This window comes from Mollisia scopiformis (assembly GCF_001500285.1).
Source record: "Mollisia scopiformis unplaced genomic scaffold LY89scaffold_3, whole genome shotgun sequence".
In the NCBI taxonomy this organism is placed as follows: domain Eukaryota; kingdom Fungi; phylum Ascomycota; class Leotiomycetes; order Helotiales; family Mollisiaceae; genus Mollisia; species Mollisia scopiformis.
The window spans coordinates 1,185,068-1,204,879 of record NW_017263583.1 but is presented as its reverse complement, the minus strand read 5'-3'; the positions used below and the strand labels follow the sequence as shown (position 1 = coordinate 1,204,879).

The 19,812-nt window shown below is 47.6% G+C and overlaps 7 protein-coding genes across 7 annotated transcripts; 4 read left to right on the top strand and 3 right to left on the bottom strand.

The window, feature by feature from the left end:
• Positions 1-92: 92 nt before the first annotated feature.
• On the bottom strand, positions 93-2,362 carry LY89DRAFT_693957 (uncharacterized protein; the record flags this gene model as incomplete). Its single annotated transcript, XM_018216669.1, has 4 exons — positions 93-607; positions 653-1,305; positions 1,351-1,583; positions 2,054-2,362. 4 exons carry the CDS (start codon positions 2,360-2,362, stop codon positions 93-95), a joined length of 1,710 nt encoding a protein of 569 aa, XP_018077013.1.
• A 1,849-nt stretch (positions 2,363-4,211) lies between these two features.
• Positions 4,212-6,051, bottom strand: LY89DRAFT_307127 (terpenoid cyclases/Protein prenyltransferase). Its single transcript, XM_018206607.1, has 3 exons — positions 5,849-6,051; positions 5,495-5,799; positions 4,212-5,414 (listed from the first exon to the last, which is right to left on the bottom strand). The coding sequence occupies exons 2-3, from the start codon at positions 5,591-5,593 to the stop codon at positions 4,524-4,526; spliced, it is 990 nt and encodes a 329-aa protein (XP_018077012.1). The 5' UTR covers positions 5,594-5,799; positions 5,849-6,051; the 3' UTR covers positions 4,212-4,523.
• A 664-nt stretch (positions 6,052-6,715) lies between these two features.
• Positions 6,716-7,735, top strand: LY89DRAFT_574809 (uncharacterized protein; the record flags this gene model as incomplete). Its single annotated transcript, XM_018208762.1, has 1 exon — positions 6,716-7,735. The coding sequence occupies one exon, from the start codon at positions 6,716-6,718 to the stop codon at positions 7,733-7,735; it is 1,020 nt and encodes a 339-aa protein (XP_018077011.1).
• Positions 7,736-8,967: 1,232 nt separating this feature from the next.
• Positions 8,968-11,313, top strand: LY89DRAFT_307003 (uncharacterized protein). Its single transcript, XM_018206606.1, has 3 exons — positions 8,968-9,813; positions 9,871-10,037; positions 10,085-11,313. The coding sequence occupies exons 1-3, from the start codon at positions 9,257-9,259 to the stop codon at positions 11,224-11,226; spliced, it is 1,866 nt and encodes a 621-aa protein (XP_018077010.1). The 5' UTR covers positions 8,968-9,256; the 3' UTR covers positions 11,227-11,313.
• A 1,686-nt stretch (positions 11,314-12,999) lies between these two features.
• On the top strand, positions 13,000-14,221 carry LY89DRAFT_714400 (uncharacterized protein). The gene is made up of 3 exons (XM_018218128.1): positions 13,000-13,368; positions 13,429-13,810; positions 13,934-14,221. Exons 1-3 carry the CDS (start codon positions 13,122-13,124, stop codon positions 14,064-14,066), a joined length of 762 nt encoding a protein of 253 aa, XP_018077009.1. The 5' UTR covers positions 13,000-13,121; the 3' UTR covers positions 14,067-14,221.
• A 949-nt stretch (positions 14,222-15,170) lies between these two features.
• LY89DRAFT_680770 (uncharacterized protein) lies at positions 15,171-16,052 on the bottom strand. The gene is made up of 2 exons (XM_018214135.1): positions 15,481-16,052; positions 15,171-15,432 (listed from the first exon to the last, which is right to left on the bottom strand). Exons 1-2 carry the CDS (start codon positions 16,039-16,041, stop codon positions 15,238-15,240), a joined length of 756 nt encoding a protein of 251 aa, XP_018077008.1. The 5' UTR covers positions 16,042-16,052; the 3' UTR covers positions 15,171-15,237.
• A 1,018-nt stretch (positions 16,053-17,070) lies between these two features.
• LY89DRAFT_777712 (transketolase TktA) lies at positions 17,071-19,736 on the top strand. Its single transcript, XM_018222157.1, has 6 exons — positions 17,071-17,304; positions 17,373-17,515; positions 17,566-17,650; positions 17,706-18,922; positions 19,003-19,456; positions 19,503-19,736. Exons 1-6 carry the CDS (start codon positions 17,251-17,253, stop codon positions 19,605-19,607), a joined length of 2,058 nt encoding a protein of 685 aa, XP_018077007.1. The 5' UTR covers positions 17,071-17,250; the 3' UTR covers positions 19,608-19,736.
• Positions 19,737-19,812: the final 76 nt, after the last annotated feature.

The following is a 19,812-nucleotide window of genomic DNA, read 5'->3' as shown; positions in this document are numbered from 1 at the left end:
CAGAGATGCACCAGAAACCGAACGTCCGTAAAGTCATGATCTAGGAGGAGAAGTAGTCGTTCGTGCAGTGGAGAATAACCTCGAGAGCTTTTTCACATGCCGAAAGCGTCATTGCTCTGAGTTGCACTGTTGCCGGATCCCATCGTTGGGCCTTGAGATTGAGGAACTTGGGACATGTGACTAGCTTGAAGCTTGTAGGTACTGGGAGCACCAAAGAAGTTGGGGTTGAATCCGCTAGGAGACTTGTTCTCGCTGAAGGTGAACTGAGTGCTGTATGCATAAGAACGAGCATAAGCGTGATTGTAGAGAGGATTGTAGGAGGTATCATAGAAAACCTGTGGCGGGTAGACGTGGGATTCCGATAGAGTACGACGAGCCTGGTGGTGATGTTGCATGTCTATTTGACCATTCTCCTTGCCAAAGCCGTATGACGCGGGCTTTGATGCAGGAGTTGGAGATACTTGGAAAGGGCCGGAGGTCATCGATGGGCCGCCATAGTTTGGCAGACCATGATTCGGAAAGTCAAATCTGGAATAATTAGTCGTGAAACTTTGAGGCCCGTGGTTCAAGGCATACCCATGATCTTCCAAAGGTGTTTCGGTGCGGCCTATAGATTGTCAGCAGTGTCATACATAAGCGACAATTAACATACCTGGACTGATTTGAGGAGCTTCCTGGAAGATTGTGAAGGTTCTCTTCTTGCGTTCATCTTGCTGAAGTCCCAATCCCCCAACAGTCAGCCTGAATTCTTCCTCCTCTTCTGTACTTGGATGGAATCGACGATTGTTCAGACCCATAGCCAAAGGATTGAGAGCAGGAGCAGGCTGGAGGAATACTGGTGGTCCTTGAGCCAATGAGGACGCACCAGACTTCTGAGGACTTTCTCCAGCAGCAGCTTTTCGGCCACGTGAAGCACGAAGCCGAGGAGCATTGACGCTGAGGTCGTTGAGTGCAGGAGCTACTTTGCGAGCTGCACGACGCTTCTTAGGAGACACAGATCTGGTGGGGCTGTTCTCATTTGACAGTGGACCAAAGATGTACCTGGATGCTCGGAACTCCCCATTTGCGTGGTAGCTGATCTCGGCTGGCTCAACGGCCCGTGAAGTAGCAATCATGCCTTGAATGACGGTGTTATCCTTCTTTTGATTTCTCAATCTCTTCATATCTGGCGTAGCAGAATCGAAGAGGTCCATACCAGGCCAGAGAACTCCCTTTAGTTTGGCACTATCAGTGAGCTTCTCACCACTCTTCTTGTCACTTTCGTCGTCCTCATCTTCAGGATCTGGCTTCCATGGTGTTGCGAGACTAGCTATGTCAGTTCGAAACACTGGTGCAGGACGAATTGCATACTTGGGATCAACTTTATCGCCGATTGGAGTCTCTGCTCGAGTGAAGTTGGGGATGCGGCGTCTTGCTGTAGGTGTAGAGTAGACGCTGGATTCCCAGTCTTCAGCTGCCATTGATGGTGTTCTGTTGGCTCTTGGCGGAGCTGGCAAAAGATGCATGCCAGGGACGGGTGCTCGAAACATCGGAGCTTCTGGTGCAGACGCTGGAGCTGGCGCGACCTCTTTCTCTTGCTTGATCTGTGACCAAGGCATCAGTATGTGATTGGAAAGTCAAAGTGAGATGACAGATCGAAGCAGATGGGGTCAATGGTGAGAAAGCGCAGACGAAAGGTGAGGGGGAGACGAAGCGTCGTAGCGGGGTCGGAGTGAGAGGAAGGGGTCAGAAAGGTACCCGAACGTCGTAGACGAAGGAGCAAAAGTCCTAGAGGAGATCATAGATGAGGTCAAAGGCAATATGATGCTAAGACCAAGAAAGGGAAACGAAGCTCACAGGCGACTCAAGGCTGTGAACAGAACGGGGAGGTGGAGGCCGTACGCAACACGAGGGTGAGGGCAAGAAAAAGAAGTCGAGTCTTAGGAGACACCAGGCTCGCGACAAAAACAGGAAGCGACTGTCATTGGTGCTAAGAGGCTGAGGACTAGACAGGGACAGGATGCTCCACAGGCCAGATATGGGCGAGAACAAAGAAGGCAGATTGAAAACTTACGGAAGTTGTAGAAGTTGTGGAAGCATTAGATGCTCTGCTCTTCTTGGCTTTCTTCTGATCTTTGGCAGCAAGGCGTTCAGACAGTAAAGTGTCCAGATCGCTGGTTCGGTACCAGAAGTCGAAATTATCGAGAACCTCTTTAGCTTCCGATTCGCCTTGAGCACGAATCTGAAGTTTGAAACGATGTGCCAAGTGTCCTTTGGAAGATATATGTGTCAGGAGATGGGAGACATCAGAGAACTTCGGGTTCTTCGGGCAGAGCGTGCATTGTAGATCAATGTTGTGTTCGACTTTGGGTTGTTTAGGCATGATGGATATGCCTACGGCTCTAGTCAGCTCAGTTACAATGTAAATGTTTTGAATGTGGGGAAAAGAGTTAGTGGGTTGTGAGAATCGAAGGCCGGAAGAAAACGAGAGTGAGTAGATAGAGGATAGGGAGATGTAGAGGATAAGGAGATTTAGCGATTGTTGTCCCAAGAATCTCGGCCGGTTGCGAAATATATCAAGTGGTGATTGACGCCAAAGGTTACAGAATCGGGGATCATCGGAGGAGTGTCGTAACTTCCGAGGAAAGTGATGGTTTGAAGAACCCCAAAAATCAAGAGTGCTCGTTGTAGTTGCAAGGAAAGCGAGACTGAATGAGTTGCAGCCTTGTCTCGAAAAAAGCCTCTGAAGGATTGTAGGGTAGCGCCGATGCTCGATGCGGATGTGTGTATGAAAACGATATGACCAGTAGTCGGAGATCCAGTCGTGTACAAGTGGGCCACATGCCAAGATTTATCGCCAGTGATGTAAGGCATCCAGTAGATGCTCATGAAGATGCACAAGACAAGTTGTGTCGAATCTTGTCATGAAGAGTAGGGGTACTGTCGACTACCAACGCTTTGAAGACGGGCCTGCAAGAATAGAAGTAGAAGTTAGTGAGATATCCAAGGCTATGTGAAGTCTCAGAAAAGGATGTCAGACATACCTTAGAGCTGAGGTGGCTGATATTTGTGTATAGAAATAGAGAGCAGCTCCACGTTGTGTCGCGTCCAATTGAAGACGAAGTAGCAACAGGACTCAGTATTCCAGTCGATTGAACCTTTGGGCGTCCAGTCCGTAGCCGGCCGGGCAGCATATGCTGAACGGATGCTTGGATGCAAGGAGACACGAAGAGATGGCAGAAATAAACTTACGTCAAGTGTAATATGAGAACTATGTTCGTCAGCATGTTATCCAGAAGGCAAGGAGGGTGTAACTTACTGTACTGGTCAAGCACTGTAGCAGATGTAGTTTGCTTGGTGTACACGGATTGGGCGACGTGTTGGGCCGTCGCAGGTGGTGGGATTGTCGGTGGGAACTCAAAAGACACGCTTGGTAATGTGAGCACCGGTCGTCAGTCACTGATGACCTTGCAAGTTGAGCTGGGGGACGATCAAGACGCAGCAAGAGATGGCTTCCTGTTGTGAAGAACGGAGGGCGTTGGGAGGAAGGAAACAAGGGTTTTGTTGATGGCGGGAAAGAAGGTTCGGACTCGTGTCGTCTAAAGGTAGATGCTGTGCTGTGAGGAAAGCACGAGACACAACTCAGTGGCCTTTCGTGATGGATGGAAGGCACAACAGAGAACCCAATGGACTTTCAAGATGGGCGGAATCAAAACACAGGAACAACTCCAGACGCCGTACACCTGTACAAAAAGAATCCACAACGTCCTGAATGTTTGATAGCCTGGGAAGGCTTAACCGGTGACTCTATCAAAATTGGATTGTGTTTTGTTTTCAAGAGAAGCATTGAAGGACTCGAGGCTGCAATAACAACACCTCCGATACGGACTCGCCCCACTTTTAACCACGTGAAAGTCTAATTGTCGACTCAAGCAGGAAGGAAAGGCAGTGGCACGCATTCGGCAGTACCTCTCGCAGTAGATCCTTGCATTTCTCCGATATAGAGTAGATACTCAACCGTTCCAAGACTTCAAAGTGATCCAAGAAGATTGAAGGATCACATATTTTCTTCTCTCAGACGAGTGCTTTGTACCTGGGCACGCGTCGAGCTACAGTAGAGTTGGCATAATGGAATTGCAGAAGATAATATTCGTATGACTCAAATAATTTGAATGCAAAGCACTGAAAGAACTAAACACAATGTTTCACTAGCTTCTGATGCAGTCAAGTCATGGGCAAAGACTGTATGCTAATGTAGCTTGGAATTTCTCTTCTCCTGCCTTGTATCCTTGCACCACAAAACACAAAGGTGCTAGGTTATTAGATGGCAGGAGAGATACAAATTCATGCCTACCTTTGATTCCTATAAGCACTGGCTAGACTACATCCACTCAGACAGCTTTCGTCAGATCATGCTTGATCCATTAACTTCATTAACATCAGTCATTTTTTCCATATTGTGGCCCAAGTATTCGTTCAAGCACTTTCTTGGGCATACAGCTGTTCCCCAGTCAATATGAGCTGTGCGAAGGAATATTTACTCACTATACAGCATCCACCTCCTCCAAGCCCTCAAACTCCAGAAGACTCAACCCCGCAACGCCAAAGCATGTATGGAAAACATCGACCATGTCTCCAGGTCTGTCTGCAAATCCTCCACCAACCGGATCTTGACATCTCAGTATAAATTCAGTCAATTTCTTGCCATCAATCCAATGCAAGCGTCCAATCATAGTCATACTACTCGCTACCCACCAACTATAGCAGACATCTTCAAGTTTCTCTGGCCTCCCATTCAACCCTCCTTGCTCCACTTGTCTCTCACTTAACCACTGGCCCAACTTATCCTTGTCGACTGTATCAATCCTCTTCGCGATACTCAATGCCGCCAAGCAAGTAAAGATCTGACCCGAATGGCTTTCAGCCCCAGGAGAGACTCCATAGCCACCATCGAAGTTTGCACAACTGACGATGTAATCGACGGCCAAATCGACATTGACCAAGTCTAACAATCCCAGCAAGTTCAAGCCATTAAGACCAGCATAAAGAAACCGAGTGTCCTCTTCTCCCCACTCATCACCAGCAAATGTGCCCGTCTCCTTATTCTGCAGTCCGGAAAGATATCTGCCCACAACTTCTTTTCCCTTGTACTCTTTCCCCTCGAATGCGACGACTTTGCCCCGCTTCTCAAGCTCCTCGTAGCCATCGACCATTGCCAGGATTTGTATCCCGCTCACGGTTGAAAGTAGATGGGCGTCATGTCCAGGAGCTGCTCCAAATCCGCCATTTTCTGCTTGGCAGCTTAGCACGAAGTCTATTGTTTCTGTGCGGGGAAGGGCATCGGGTCGATTGAGAAGGTGGAGAGCTGTGACGCCCCAGTAGAGGCCATTAAGACGAAGGTGTTCGGTGAGCCAGTACTCGAGTTCGTCCCTGCGCTGAAGATCAGATTAGCAGAGTACTGAAAAGTTTATAGAGAGTGCACAGCAGTAGAGAAGCGGAGGAGAGTCATCCGTACAGTATCCAAAGACTGAATATACTTCACATGAGCTTCTACAGCGAGTTGAAGCTCGTCAGGGAGCGCGCCAGCACGTCCAGGCCCGGAAACGAGAGCCATGACGAGAAGATTATGGAAAACTGTACAGATACTCCCCGTGTCGAGATGTGGAGCTCATGAATAAGTTCGGTGCCTTGCGTGAGAAATGAGGTGGGATGGTTTCGGCCCACATGAGGATTTCGACCCGCCAATCGATTCATTCGTCAGCCTCGTGGCACGAGGCTGACCACTCTTGAACTGAAGTATGCTATTGTCGCTTTTACAACCTGTCACAGCTATGAAGGCCATCTGATAATATGTTGTGTACGATCATACCTAAAGATATCTATAAATCAATTCCTACACAGCTTGCTCTCTCAGTTCAGCGGCGCCTTTCTTCAAGTCCTCTCTGTGTCCGCGAGAAGCCTCGAATAGACATGGAGAATTGGAAGGACTTTGGGCTTTGTGACGAGCGAATCTGATCTGAATCCGCGCTGATTGTCAGTCAAGAAACCGTCCGCAAAAGTTTCTGCTCGGCATGATCTTTCTCCTAAGTTGCCTCAAAGCTAAAGGAAGACTATTGTCGTACTTGATTGGGTCAGTAAGGAATAGCAGCAAAGTGGGAAAGCAATTGGAGATATCCATATCAGGGTGATGCCTTTTTAATTAGTATTTAAGACCGACATAACGGACACGTAGGAGCCTGAAGGGAAAACATGCTCGCTGATGTAACAAGGCTGGTTCTCTCAAAGCCCTGGTCGAAGCCTCGAAGAAGCACACGCATGGAGGAAGGATTCGACCAATCGGAAGAAAGCAAAGACGACATTCAGCTTCATACTCACATCATCGATCACAACCCAAAAGCTTACTTTTTTTACATGAGGATATACATCGCCTTTATAAGAAAGCCCTCCAGCGGATCGAAACTTCAACTGCACCAGATATGCTTCAAACAATGCTTAGTTTGGCTCGAGCATCCAGCCTCGCAGCGGCCGGAGCTTCTGCAACTTCAATGTCCGACGAGAAGACCACATTTGTAATCCCCATATCTCTACACATTTACATATGCTTATGCTTCTCAATTGATAAGTAGCTGTTGAGATATCTCGTTTTAGCTTTTCTCGTTTATCTGCAACTGTCTCTCTGTCATCGCGCTCATTGAAATTCATCCCACGATTTCTCCTCTGCCCCCAAAGTCCCGTCATGGCAACCCAACAATCTAGCAGCTCGGTGTGCAGAGGACAACGCACTCTGGGTGCCCTAAGGCATCTCTGGCGGCTGTCGCAGCTCACACAGAGCCCGTCTTCTCCACCTCCGCTTCCCCAGACGACCCCAGAACGCCTCGCATCTACTTCGGAGAAAACAATCCTCTACTTGGCCTACGGGTCAAACCTCTCTGCAGAAACCTTCAAAGGAGCTCGAGGCATCAAGCCCATTTCCTCAGTCAACGTACATGTACCTTCTCTCGACCTCACATTCGACCTTGCCGGCATCCCATACATCGAACCTTGCTTTGCCAACACAAGGTGGCGGGATCAAAATGCCCCTCCTTCCGACGACGATTACCACAAAGACCGATGGCATAAGGGTCTGATTGGCGTTGTATACGAAGTCACGCCTGAAGACTACAGAATCATAATCGCCACGGAAGGCGGAGGAGCAAGCTACCAAGATGTCGTAGTTCCGTGCTATGCTATACCACCTGGAACCTCGGAAGTGGATCCCTTACCAAGTGGCTCACCCTTCAAAGCCCATACTTTATTACAACCTACGGATGACGAGAGCAATCGGATCAGGACACGAGCTGGCAGGATTCACAGGCCTGATCCGAGCTACGCGCAAGCTTCGGCTAGATATCTGAAGCTCATTACAGATGGAGCAGAAGAACATTCTCTTCCTGAGGAATATTTACATTACCTGCACAATATCAGACCCTATACAATCACAACGAGGAGGCAACACTTGGGACAAGCGTTCATAGTTGGGTTTTGGTCGCCTTTGATCCTGGCGCTGTTTGGATTGGGTAAACTCTTCGCAGATGACGAAGGAAAGATTCCAGCGTGGTTGGCGTCCATCATGGGGACCGTTTTCACTATCATGTGGATGAGCTATGATAAGTTGTTAAAGCCTGCTTTTGGAGATGGGGAGAGGACGATGGGTGATGACGATGAGGAGAAATGTCGGACGGTGAAGTGGTGCGAGAAGAGTGTTGTTTTGGAGTAAAGTTATTGAAATTCTCAATTGAATGTTTCTTATATATGCATTTCAGATCTTCCATCATTCGTCGACAGCCAGAGGTTCTTATTCAATGCCCGGTGGAAGATGGGGTAAGGGAGACGGAGTGGAGAAGACAACTTCGAAACATCACACGCAGTGAGATGAGAAGAACTTGCACGCAACATCCCACAAGACTCAACTTCTGGCACCGGACGCACTTGCTAAGCACATTATTCCTCTTGTCATATCACCTACGGACCTCGATAGGTGCCTCTCGTTGGCTAGGGCTGCTGTTCGTCACACCGACATGTTGTCTCCGGGCGTGCGTGGTAATTGTTTGAACCTCGAGTAATGTTGCCAGCCTCGCAAAATATCCGGACTGGGCGCAAGAATCAGTTGGCTCCCGGACTCAATGTTACTTTGTGGCATTCCAATCGGACTTCAGATGTACGCTCGGAAGATCTGATTGGACCTAAATTCCTTGGGAATATTGAGGACTTGGCATCTGAGCTGAGATTTTCACATGCAATTTCTATCTAGATGTGGATATAAAGGCTCTGGAAATGCAATATCGATCACTGTTAGGGAGTTGTCTGCTGAAATCCAACTTATATCCGTTGCAAAAATGCAGCTACTATCACGTGGGGTGTTGGGAGCATGCGGCTGCGAATCTGGATGCTCCAGTCATGATGCAGCAATATGAAGCAATTGCTATATTTAGATTTCCATCGTGAAACTTATCTGCTGGTTTTATCTTTGTCTGACGAAGGGGTGCACGAAGGAAGCGGATGGTATTTGCCGATCGCTTCTAGAAGTTTTCCACCACACCCACCTGGCTGGGAAGCCCTACGGCAACCACTCATGCGACCGAGAAGTATCTCCCCACATCTGACAGTGCCTCAAAAGCCAAGAGTCTTTCGTAATATACAGCCAGTCAGAAGGTCATGATTCACATCCCACATCGTTTGTGGTCTCCTCAAATGCCGAGCCAACAAGTATAATTGGAAATTCCTACAGCCTCGAGCGAGCATCTTCCCAAATGTACAGGGAATTGTGCATTCGATATGCTCCAAAATCTCCAACGGACTTTTGTGCAAGGATCTGACATGGTGCCCCTCATTCAAGGCTGAGTGGCTGGGCTAGCTGGATTGCGGCGCGCTGATGGTAGACTGAAAGGCCAAAAAGAGTACCGCAGCCCTTTCAATCTGTTATCTATGCATATTCCAACACCACAGGTCATCGACTCGAGAGAGTTGTTGGCATTGGACAATTCATATGCATGCACGAGTCCTTGTCGGTGCCTTTTGACCCATGCTATTTGGCAGTTTCCACTCCGTTCAGATAAGCTGCACGCTGCAAGTTTGGCGGACTTTCAGCTTCACAATCCTGCTAATAATTTTCCTTTGTCGGTATAGCCGGCAAATCCAATGGGACGATGGTTTCCTCCTTTCGTTGGAAGTCTTATATCGCGGGGTGTCCAGCCTGTCGAGGAGTGGCAGGAGTTGGTCTGACTATCAATAATTTCTAATGGCGGCACCATACTTGCATCCGCAGAGTTCTTTCTCTGAAGTAGGACTCGCACCTAATACGGGCGCGGTTGAGGAGCCGAGCAGAGCCTCACCTCCTAAAGACACCAATAAGCGCGGCCAGTCACCGACCGTTTCTTTGACTGAGACCTGGACCTCTTCACCGGCCAGTACGCAGCAAGGGTCATTCAAGGAAAAGAATGGCAGCCGTACAAGCTTTGGGAGATCTAGTACTACTTCCGAGACCACTTGGTTCCCTGAAGTTGTCTGCCTCATCATCGGCTTTGCTTCAATTGGAGCTATCATCGGTGTCCTTGCCCATTACAATGATCGAACCCTCCCTCAATGGCCTTACAGCATCACTCTCAACACTATCATTGCACTCTTGACTGCCCTTGCAAATGGAACTCTGGCGGTTCCTCTTTCCAATGGCATCAGCCAGCTGAAGTGGGATCGATTCAAGAAAGATCGTACTGTGCTCACAGATATGGACTTGTTTGATCAAGCCAGCAGAGGTCCTCTAGGAGCATTCAATCTGATAGCGAGAGCTCCGGGTCGGTAAGTCTTCAGTCCTGCGATTGTCCCACAATATGTCCGTCACTAACATGTTGCCAGCATGATGGGATCGTTTGGAGCCTCAATCACAATTCTAGCTTTTGCTTTGGGACCATTCTCGCAACAAGTAGCTACCTACCAGAACCGGATGGTTGGGACGGATAAAATTGCCAAGTTGCCAGTTGCAGTCAACTATACTGGAGTCCTTCCTGGTGACTCCTCGTCAAGTGAGCGATATCTTCTTACTATATATTGCCGAGCTAACAAATCAAAGATGGATATGTACCAATCCTGCCTATGAAAGCTGCTGTCTACAATGGCCTATTTGCCGAATCGAATCCTCTAAACCCTTTCGCAGTTACTTGTGAGACTGGAAATTGTACCTGGCCTGCAGTCGATACTCTTGCCGTGTGCAGCTCCTGTATTGACGTGACGAGTATGATGAGTCGCTATTGTCCGAATGGGGTACCTGCGAATGGTGATGTTTCCACTTGTGGTTGGCAGCTGCCCAATGGTGCCATGCTAAATACTAGCACGGACGTATTCAGCATGACGAGTTATCTTCCCAGCCCTTACGGACTTCAACCATACACTACCATCCTCGAGCTTTATTTCTTGGGAACTGAGGCACAAAGTGGTCCTCCTCTCAACTATAACCCATGGGCAAGACAATGTACTCTCGAATATTGTGTTCAGACAATCGAAACAGCTGTCGTCGATGGGACACTCTCACAGAATGTCACCCAGACAACAACCAACTCTACTACAGTCAATGTTGGCAGCACGAACGGGACACTGCCTGTTAGCATCACTTCCCCGAACGGCTCTTCGGTCTTCATCAGCGAAGCAGCTGCATTGGGTATTCAATCTTGGTTCTCAGATCTGTTCATGAATGGTAGCGCGTCTCGCAATGCCTCGGCTACCGTTGTCAAAGACCAAAGCGTCATCGTCAACCTTACAGTCGGTATATCTTCTGGAACCACATACTTTGACACAGATATCGTTCAGACCTTCTACTGGGACTACTATGAATACGCAGATGGTATTGGCCAAGCCATGACCGATCTTGCAACCGCAATGACTGTCGCCTTCCGCACTTTTAATGGTGTCGACAAAATCCCCGGAACGGCTTATGGATTGGAAGTTCACCTCCGTGTTCGCTGGAGTTGGATTGTGGTTCCCGTTCTGATTGTTCTCTGCACGATTTTGTTCCTTGCTATGGTGATTTTCAACGCCAACCGGCACAAGGTGCCGTTGTGGAAAGGTAATGCACTTGCCGTCATGTTCTGTGGTATGGGGTTAGATCATGACTCGAGGAAGTTGTTTAGAGGGAAACAGAGCTTAAAGGAGAGGATGGATGTTGCGAAGCACGTGCGAGTGCAGCTAGATGGACAAGGAAATATGGCTGCCATCTAAGGCCAAGTCAGCAGGCGCCAGGTAAATTGCTTCTTGTGTCTTCCATTTCTTTGGTATTTCATGATGATCTCTATTCTGTTTCAGTATTCTTGATGAGTACCGTTTTTGATTGTAATTACTTTTATTGGAACTGGCCAGTACCTAGATACATCTTAGTTTATAATGTACATTCATCAGCCGTACATGATGTCTCGAGCCTTGAGATCCTTTCTTCGTCTTCTTTTGTGGGGGCACCTTGGGCACCTCGACTGATGAAGCAGTGTCAGCTGATACTCTTTTCCTTCTTCATACCTAGTAACATCTAGAACTGACTGGACAAACTTTTCGCCGATGCATTATTGTTCATGGCATCATTGTGGTTCTGTCTTAGTGATACCACTCGTGCACGAATTCTCAGGATTATAACCAAGGTCAAGGGCTACGGTGCAAGCGTCCACAGCCTTCACACGATACGATCAAAAGCACTGAATGAACTCAACGATACAGCCTTCTGTTGAAGTACACGGGTTTTGTTGATAGCTGCCACTGGATATATCTTAACCGAGCTACCATTCTCTACTTGATGTTCTATTTCTCGCTCCTTTCTAGCCAAAGTCATATATGCAAGCCTACCCGTGACCACGCGTTCTCAAAAGAAATTGGAACATCAGACAAAAGCAAAGTCACGGGAGTCAACTGATACCTCAAATAGTCTTCTCAAGTGTGAGATGCATCGCTCAGCTTGGGCCTGGCGCCCCTTTTTCTCCTTGTCTGCACATATCGTCCGATTTCCCCACCGTGGAAGAACATCTCCAATGTCCCTTGGACGTAAAGCTTCTCGGGCGTCGAGACTGTCTGACAATCCGTCATGCTCCGTCAGACAATTGTCTCATCTGCGAGAATCAACCCAATGGTGGCGGTGAGACTTGCCGACACGAGGGACGGCGCGTCCCGAGGTTCTTTTCGCCATGTTTCGTTTGGTTCTCTCAGCTGTTGCTGATTGGTACGTTCTCACGGAATATGTCTTGAGTCCTGGATGAATTCTTGATCAAGTTTCACATCACGGTATTAGAGAATGTCTCTTTATCAGATCTTTGGTAACATCGAGCCATTCGGAAGAAGTCTTCATTCCGTCATATGCGACTCAATAGCTCTCAGTACCGTAGCTGCACTTCAATTGCCCAAGCTTCAGGTGAATCTGGAAGAGTGCATTATACTTAGATTGATGTCTGCAGTGTAACTTCGGTTCCGCCTTTGGGCCACAACCCACAACCCACGATGCCGTGATCCCATTGGATCTTCGGAACACATCAATTACGTTATTTTCAGCTTTATCTCGTTCTCCATGTTATCCTCAAAAGAGCACTGCACTGATTCCTCGGTTGTACAAGTGTAAGCTACACTTTATTTCTTTCAGCTTGGCGTGTGAAAGAGCTCAGTAAAGACAAGTTTGGAAGTTGAAACGGCTTCAACAGCTGACCACTGTGAGCAACGAAAGCAACTTCTACAAGATGGAGGAGTCGTAGAAAGCGGAAGTGAAAGTCCTGCCGAGGTGTTGAGGAAGTTGTCTCATAATGCGCATGGCAATTGCCAATTGGAAAGGAAAGGAAACTCTCAAGTCACACGGCCGAATGCATTGCATTACATATAATATACCATCAAAAGAACATAGGTCTTTGTCTCGGTGCTTCCGGCCTGGCTTCAAGTGGCTGGCGAAGAAGAAAGTAGACCATGCTCAAGGACGAGGGGAGATATTATGGATTTGTTTGTCGGATCTGCCCTCGGTTGGAAAGATATAAAGGGGAGGAAGTTTCCTAAGATTCTATTCTGTTTCCTCACTCCAACTCACATCTTCAGGCAAGTCTTATCATACATTCTTCACTACTACCAAGTTCTCCGAGAAACCTTGGGCAATCATGACGACTATCGGTATTGAGGGCGTTTATCGTGTTTACATGAAATGGTCAGATCAAGCCGACGCGGGACTCAACACACTTTTGGGACGCTGGCAGTTGGTATTCCGCAACCGCCAGACTGCTGACGAGTACTTCCGCTTCCTCACCTCACTGACCGATCCCACCGGAAAGTACCCACTGTTCAACTTCCTCACTCGCAACGGACCTCAATTCTGGTACTACGATGTTACCCAGTATGCTGGATCGAGTAAGCAAATTGCATCCCCATCCACCCTCATCATTTTGGCGTCCCTAACTCAACCTCCAGATTGGGAGTTCCCCAGACTCGTTCTGGTTGCTAACACCGAATGGGGAACCAAAGTTATGATCAGCCTCGAAAACGACGGAGGCGGACGTGGTTTCGATGTGATTCCTACTCAAGCTACGACCGAATGGATCAATGGCGGTGCATACTTCATTAAGAACACCAACCTCCCAACCGAGTACTGGAAGGAGGACGGTGGACTCATCACCATCAGCGATACCGAACGCACCAAGTTCGTCGTTCGCGCTACTGCTTTCCTCTCTAGTGATCCTCAAGTCTTGATTCGAACTGATAAGATCACCATCGAACTTGCTGCCGATGCGTCCACCTCTGACCCTCAATATCTCACCCTGCCATCTGGTACTTCCAGATTGGGTCTCTCCAGGTATGTCTTAGAACGAAATTCGAAGGATTCAACTCTTGGTTCTTTCAATGTCCAATGATTCCTGAGACTACCACTGCATTTAAAACATGGGAAGACAAATGCTGACTGAATCGCGATTCCTAGTGAACCGTATACCTGGACTTTCAACGACTTCTTTGCCACGTTGGCAATTGAGGGATATACCGCTTCTTCAGGCACCTACTACAGAGTTATCAACAACAGCCCAGGAACTTCTATTGTCTGGGATCTTGTCTAAGTGCTTAGCAAGATTGTGGTAAGTGGCCATGGTTGGGCCACTGGAGATGAGGAAATCTAGGAGGGAGCATGGAGGAAGAGGGGCTATGGCGATCGAGAACATTCGTTTACGAAAGACTTTGGGTAGACATAGCATAAGAAAAGCTTCAGTAATAGCAATTCAACATTCTTTCCTGAGGACAGAGGTGTGTGCTTGACTACATACGTCGACCGGTGAATCTTAAGTACAGGCTTCTGTTGTTATTTGGTTACTTTCCAGTCATTGTCTCATCTTATGTTGTTGCCATTCATATCTTGTGAAGTAGTGGCAACACTCAGGCCTCGACAAGTAAGCTGAAGATAAAAGTGTACCCGGCAACCCAAAGCAGAGGACCCGTACAGCAGATGTAGCCGGCAGCGGCGGCTTCTGAGTCCATACTGTCTGAACCTTAAGGATGAGAGACTGTTGAGGGGTTGTTGGCAGGTATTTATACCCCTAGCTCACTAGTCGTTCCTAAAATTTACCCTCTGTGACCGAAACCTGCGAAAAGCTGGTGAATTGCCCAGCTCAAAGGTTTTATTCTCTAATATATAAAAGAGGGTATATAAGGCTATATATAATATGGTTTTCAGAACCGTAGATAATTGTCAAAGGACTGCTACTAGCACTCCTCAGAACGTAAATTGTAACATAACAAATAAAGACACCCGCAATACTATATTGTAAACAAGGAAAACGCAATAGTCTTTCGGGGCGAAATCCAGTTCAAGATAACACAGTGGTTGACAGCAAACCAAAAGTCAACAATAACAGAAGTTGTGCAACATTCGAACCGGCCAGGGTCTGAAGGGGTCTTAAATTCCTCAACGTGGTTGAATTAGAAAGAACGGAAAATAGTTGACGAGCTCCGATTTTATAGCTGGAGCTGCGTGTCAAAAAGGGAATAGAAGAACTCTCCTTCAACATGCTTCCGTGGGGCTCAAGAGACCTCCATGTCGATTCACTTTCACTGACCAAATAGCTGAGGAAAGGTTGACCGCCGTGTGAATTCGCTGATCGGGAATTCAAAGTATGTTGAACTTGGTAAATATATTTTGCGCCCAGAACTCCGAGTACAGTACTTCCACTAACTATCATATACAAACCCCCCCAAAAAGACTGACCGAGGGGTGAAACCTTACATAGCTCACGCCTAGGACTCGCCCAAACATAACAAAGGCCTCTTTTCTCCCCATGTCGTTGATGGGCTGAATCGCCAAGCTCCTTGATACTTCCGTTCGAACCAGTAATGAACAACGTATTTCAAGAAGTCTGGGACTGGTGGCCACATAGGTCCCTTTTCGTATGTACGATCTGTGGAACCTAAGACCATTGGAAAGAGTACGGACTATCCTCATCAGTATTTTGAGCATCCATAAGAGGAATTATTCCATACCTTGTCTCCTTTCCTCAGCTCTTTGTCGAACTCCAAGTAAGCATGCTTAAGTGCCGGGCCGTCGTGCACTTCCAATGCCGCTAGTACCTCAACTTCCTCTGTCAGATGCTTTGTCAAAATAGCACCAAAGTCGTCCACAATCCTCCTCAACTCCCTTCCATCGTATGCTTCCACCGTCGTCTCATTAACGTACTTCGTCAGCTCCTCCAGCCCTGGCATGAAATCCTTATGCTGCGTCACCATTCCGGCCATCAAATCCTCCACTCCCGTGATCCTCTCAATGTCTGGGAAGTACCACTTTTCTTCCGCTTCGTGGTGCTCTTCTAACCATGCGCACCAGAACTTGGAGTATTGCAGCAGGTCAAGGATATCCTGGGATTCTGAGACGTGCACGCATTGTTGGTAGATGGAATTCAAGCTTCGGAGCATACCGTTGTGTGCGCATGCCATTTCTCGGGCGAGGAAAACTGCTTCGTGGAGTCTGTTAAGGTCTTGGCCGTCGCCTGGGGTGGGGATTAATGCAAATGGCGCATCCGCCCATGGTGCATTATTCGAGGCCATTTTCATTGTTGATGTTGTAAATGGAGAGGAAACTGTTGAAAGCGTGCAGTCTACATAATAGCTGTCGCATTGGAGGTTCGTGGAATATAAATGTTCAAAAAGTCGCCATGCGGTGAGATGATAAGCAAGAAATCCTCCGGCCAATATTTTTTGAGCCATGAGGCTGAGGCTCTTTCCTCCTTTGAGATGGCGATCAGAGAATGTATCCAATGGCGTCTCATGTATTAAAGCTTTCTCAAATTTGTGTGCTTTAGATTGCGTGCAATGAGTGCGATCAAGGTCTGACACTTGACTTCAAGAAGAATGCTGCCCTTGAACTTTGGCGAGCTTCGCCAAGCCCTGCATCATCGCGTCAAAGTATGAAGAAAAGCATGAATACAACAGATATTTGAGCCATTGTGACTAGTTCAAACACGATATGACATTATATAAGTGAATGGTCTGTCTGTGAACATGAAATTGTTGAGGCATTTGATGCACAGATTGATGATGGTGAGGATTGTGTCCAAGGCAAGTGAAAACTGTCACAATCTGTCAAATTACCATACACCCAAGTTAACCCGAAGCCTTGCTGCATGCAAAACAGAAAAGGTTTTGGTTACCGCACGATGGAGATGTTCACACTTTTGCGAGAAGTATCGATGACTTGATGAATGCAACTCAGGATCCTGAATGTCCAGCGGAGCGCCAGAGATTGGGAACGAAAGGTTTGGACTACGAGTTGTAGTCTGTAGAGGTCGATAGCGACTCTGGGATGAGAGGAAGTTTAAGGCTCTTAATGAAAAGGTGATACAATTTGAACAGACTGGGCATTCAAAATACATAGTAGTGAAATAAAGCTTGAGAGATTCTTGATGAAAGAGTGACATGGAAAATATCCGAGGCTGATCCCAATCCGGACCATCTGTTTTCGAATCAGATGTATTTACTCTAGCCATTTGCGCTCTAGTCCCGAATTTTGTCAGCACGGAGATGATATGGAAGTCGGCGCTCCAATTCTTTTCATGTCAAGACATCTCATTGCGATGAAAATGATTCGTTGCGATCCAGCTTTTAGAATTCCTGCCCTTCTTCTTCGAGTAATCCGAAAGTGCCGGGATGCTCGAAATGACGTCTTGTTGGGAGTGTATTTACGCAGAAGTCTGGCGTCAAAATTCCGTTCTGTCTTCGCACATTCTTCCTGCAAGTTATTATTTCTGACCTTCGATCATGTCGTATACAGAGACTGACTTGTTGTCAATCAACACAATTCGCCTCTTGGCGGTAAGATTCATCACCCCTGCGACAATTCCGAATCAGAGCTCGAGAGCTGAACTAAGATTACTTCTCAGATTGATGCGATTGCAAAGTCAAATTCTGGTCATGCCGGAGCTCCAATGGGTTTGGCACCATTGGCACATATCTTATTTACACGAATCATGAGCTTCAACCCCAAGAATCCGAAATGGATCAACCGAGACCGTTTCGTACTCTCGTGGGTCAATTTCTTGTTGTGAGTTTTAGTTACACTGAACTTCTTCACAGTAATGGGCACGCATGCATGCTGCAATATGCCCTCCTCCACTTGTCGGGGTATGAGGTTTCAATGGATGACCTGAAGCATTTCAGGGTGAGCTGAAGTCGCGCGAACTTGGTGTGAGCCTCGTACTGACTCTTGACTCCAGAGTCTTGACAGCAAGACTCCCGGCCACCCGGAACCCCACGAAACTCCAGGAGTAGAAGTGACTACAGGGCCCCTCGGCCAAGGCTTCGCAAATGCTGTCGGGCTTGCTATTGCTGGAAAGCATCTAGCAGCTGAGTTCAATCGGCCTGATTTTGATATTGTTAATAATTACATATATTGTATCTTCGGGGATGGCTGTGCAATGGAGGGAATTGCTAGCGAAGCCGCTTCCGCGGCCGGACACCTGCAACTCAACAATTTAATTGCCTTCTACGATGACAATCATGTCACAATAGATGGCGACACAAACTGCGCCTTCAGAGAGGATGTTGTGATGCGTTTCAAAGCTTATGGTTGGCATACCGAAGTTGTCGAGGATGCTGATCGTGACTTGGAAGGCATTGAAGCTGCAATCCGAAGATGTCATAAAGTCTCAGATAAGCCCTGCTTGATATCGTTGAGGACAACAATAGGATTTGGATCGAAGCATCAAGGCACATGTTCCGTGCACAGCGGTCCTTTGGCGGCGGATGATGTCAAAGCGTTCAAGACAAATGCTGGATTCGATCCTGAGCAGAGCTTCATTGTCCCACAAGAAGTGGAGAAAGTATACCAGGATCGAGCTCTGGAGGGTTCAGAAAAGGAAAAGCAATGGGACAAGCTATTCGCTCGCTACCAGCAAGAACATACGGAACCGGGTACAGATCTAACACGTCGAATGGCGGACCTGCTCCCCGATGGCTGGCAGAAATCCCTACCGACATACAGTCCCAAGGACAAATTGATCGCTACTCGCGAGACTTCAGGCCTCACATTAGATTCGTTGCAAGCGGTGCTTCCAGAACTCATGAGTGGCTCAGCAGATTTGACACCCTCCAATAATACTCGCTGGCCATCTGCTATCGACTTTCAGCCGCCGGGCCTTAGATTGGGAAAAAGTAACTGGAGTGGTCGCTACGTGCATTATGGAGTTCGTGAGCATGCCATGGCCGCGATGATGAATGGAATTGCTGCCTATGGATGCTTGATACCGTCTAGTGGGACGTTCCTGAATTTCATGTCTTACGCCGCTGGGGCGATTCGACTCTCGGCCCTCAGCCGTATGCGTGTCATCTACATTGCAACACACGACTCAATCGGCCTTGGGCAAGATGGGCCTACACATCAAGCAGTGGAAACATTGGCACATTTCAGAGCTATTCCAAACTTAATGGTCTGGTAAGTCTTATCCCTTCCGAACTTTTGAATGCATACATATCGCACTGTTCCTTCAACGAAATTGGCCTGATTCAAAACAGGAGACCTGCAGATGGCAATGAGACTAGCGCTGCGTACTACGTCGCAATGACGAGCAAACAAACGCCAAGCATGATGGTCCTCTCAAGGCAGAATCTTCCGCAACTAGAGAATTCAATTATCGAGAAGGCTATGAGGGGTGGATATGTGGTTGCTGAAGTAGGGGAGAGCCCGGCTGCCATCACCCTCGTGTCTACTGGATCCGAAGTTTGTATCTGCATTGATGCAGCACTCATGCTGAGAGACCGGCATGGCGTTGGATCAAGGGTTGTTTCCTTGCCTTGTTGGGAAATGTTCGATCGTCAGGATAAAGATTATAGGTTGAGCGTCCTACTAGATGGTATTCCGTGCTTGTCTGTTGAGGTGCTTTCAACGTATGGTTGGGAAAGATACAGCCATGAGCAGTTTGGACTCAACCGTTTTGGTGCTAGCGGAGCCTATAAGGACGTATACAAAGTATGCCACCGAGAACTCGTGTGTGTGCAAGACTGATGTTACATAGAAGTTCGAGTTTACTCCAGAAGGGGTCGTGAAGAGAGCCATGGCGACTATCGATTATTATAAGGACGCAGCACCGAGATCTCCTGTCAACAGAGCCTTTCTATAAGTACTTTCATCGCTTGAGAAAATATGTGGAGAAAATTCTTGAAAGCAATGCAACCCATCAAATATCGAAGACGATAGCTACCATTGCATCACACGTCTTAAATCACCATAGATATTCCTTACTCTGTTTGATGCCACAGCAAAGATGAAGCATGTGTTGATTACAGTAGACTTACACGTGACACGGAATTTCATATTTCACGTGC

Excerpts from the sequence above, each read along its gene's own strand:
- LY89DRAFT_307127 (XM_018206607.1), bottom strand. The coding sequence starts at position 5,593 with ATGGCTCTCGTTTCCGGGCCTGGACGTGCTGGCGCGCTCCCTGACGAG. Across the intron at positions 5,415-5,494 it reads ATATTCAGTCTTTGGATACT|CGCAGGGACGAACTCGAGTA; the intron begins GTACGGATGACT and ends TCTGATCTTCAG.
- LY89DRAFT_307003 (XM_018206606.1), top strand. The coding sequence starts at position 9,257 with ATGGCGGCACCATACTTGCATCCGCAGAGTTCTTTCTCTGAAGTAGGA. Across the intron at positions 9,814-9,870 it reads ATAGCGAGAGCTCCGGGTCG|CATGATGGGATCGTTTGGAG; the intron begins GTAAGTCTTCAG and ends ACATGTTGCCAG. Across the intron at positions 10,038-10,084 it reads TCCTGGTGACTCCTCGTCAA|ATGGATATGTACCAATCCTG; the intron begins GTGAGCGATATC and ends AACAAATCAAAG.
- LY89DRAFT_714400 (XM_018218128.1), top strand. The coding sequence starts at position 13,122 with ATGACGACTATCGGTATTGAGGGCGTTTATCGTGTTTACATGAAATGG. Across the intron at positions 13,369-13,428 it reads TACCCAGTATGCTGGATCGA|ATTGGGAGTTCCCCAGACTC; the intron begins GTAAGCAAATTG and ends CTCAACCTCCAG. Across the intron at positions 13,811-13,933 it reads TCCAGATTGGGTCTCTCCAG|TGAACCGTATACCTGGACTT; the intron begins GTATGTCTTAGA and ends CGCGATTCCTAG.
- LY89DRAFT_680770 (XM_018214135.1), bottom strand. The coding sequence starts at position 16,041 with ATGGCCTCGAATAATGCACCATGGGCGGATGCGCCATTTGCATTAATC. Across the intron at positions 15,433-15,480 it reads AGCTGAGGAAAGGAGACAAG|TCCGTACTCTTTCCAATGGT; the intron begins GTATGGAATAAT and ends TGATGAGGATAG.
- LY89DRAFT_777712 (XM_018222157.1), top strand. The coding sequence starts at position 17,251 with ATGTCGTATACAGAGACTGACTTGTTGTCAATCAACACAATTCGCCTC. Across the intron at positions 17,305-17,372 it reads ACACAATTCGCCTCTTGGCG|ATTGATGCGATTGCAAAGTC; the intron begins GTAAGATTCATC and ends ATTACTTCTCAG. Across the intron at positions 17,516-17,565 it reads CGAGACCGTTTCGTACTCTC|TAATGGGCACGCATGCATGC; the intron begins GTGGGTCAATTT and ends ACTTCTTCACAG.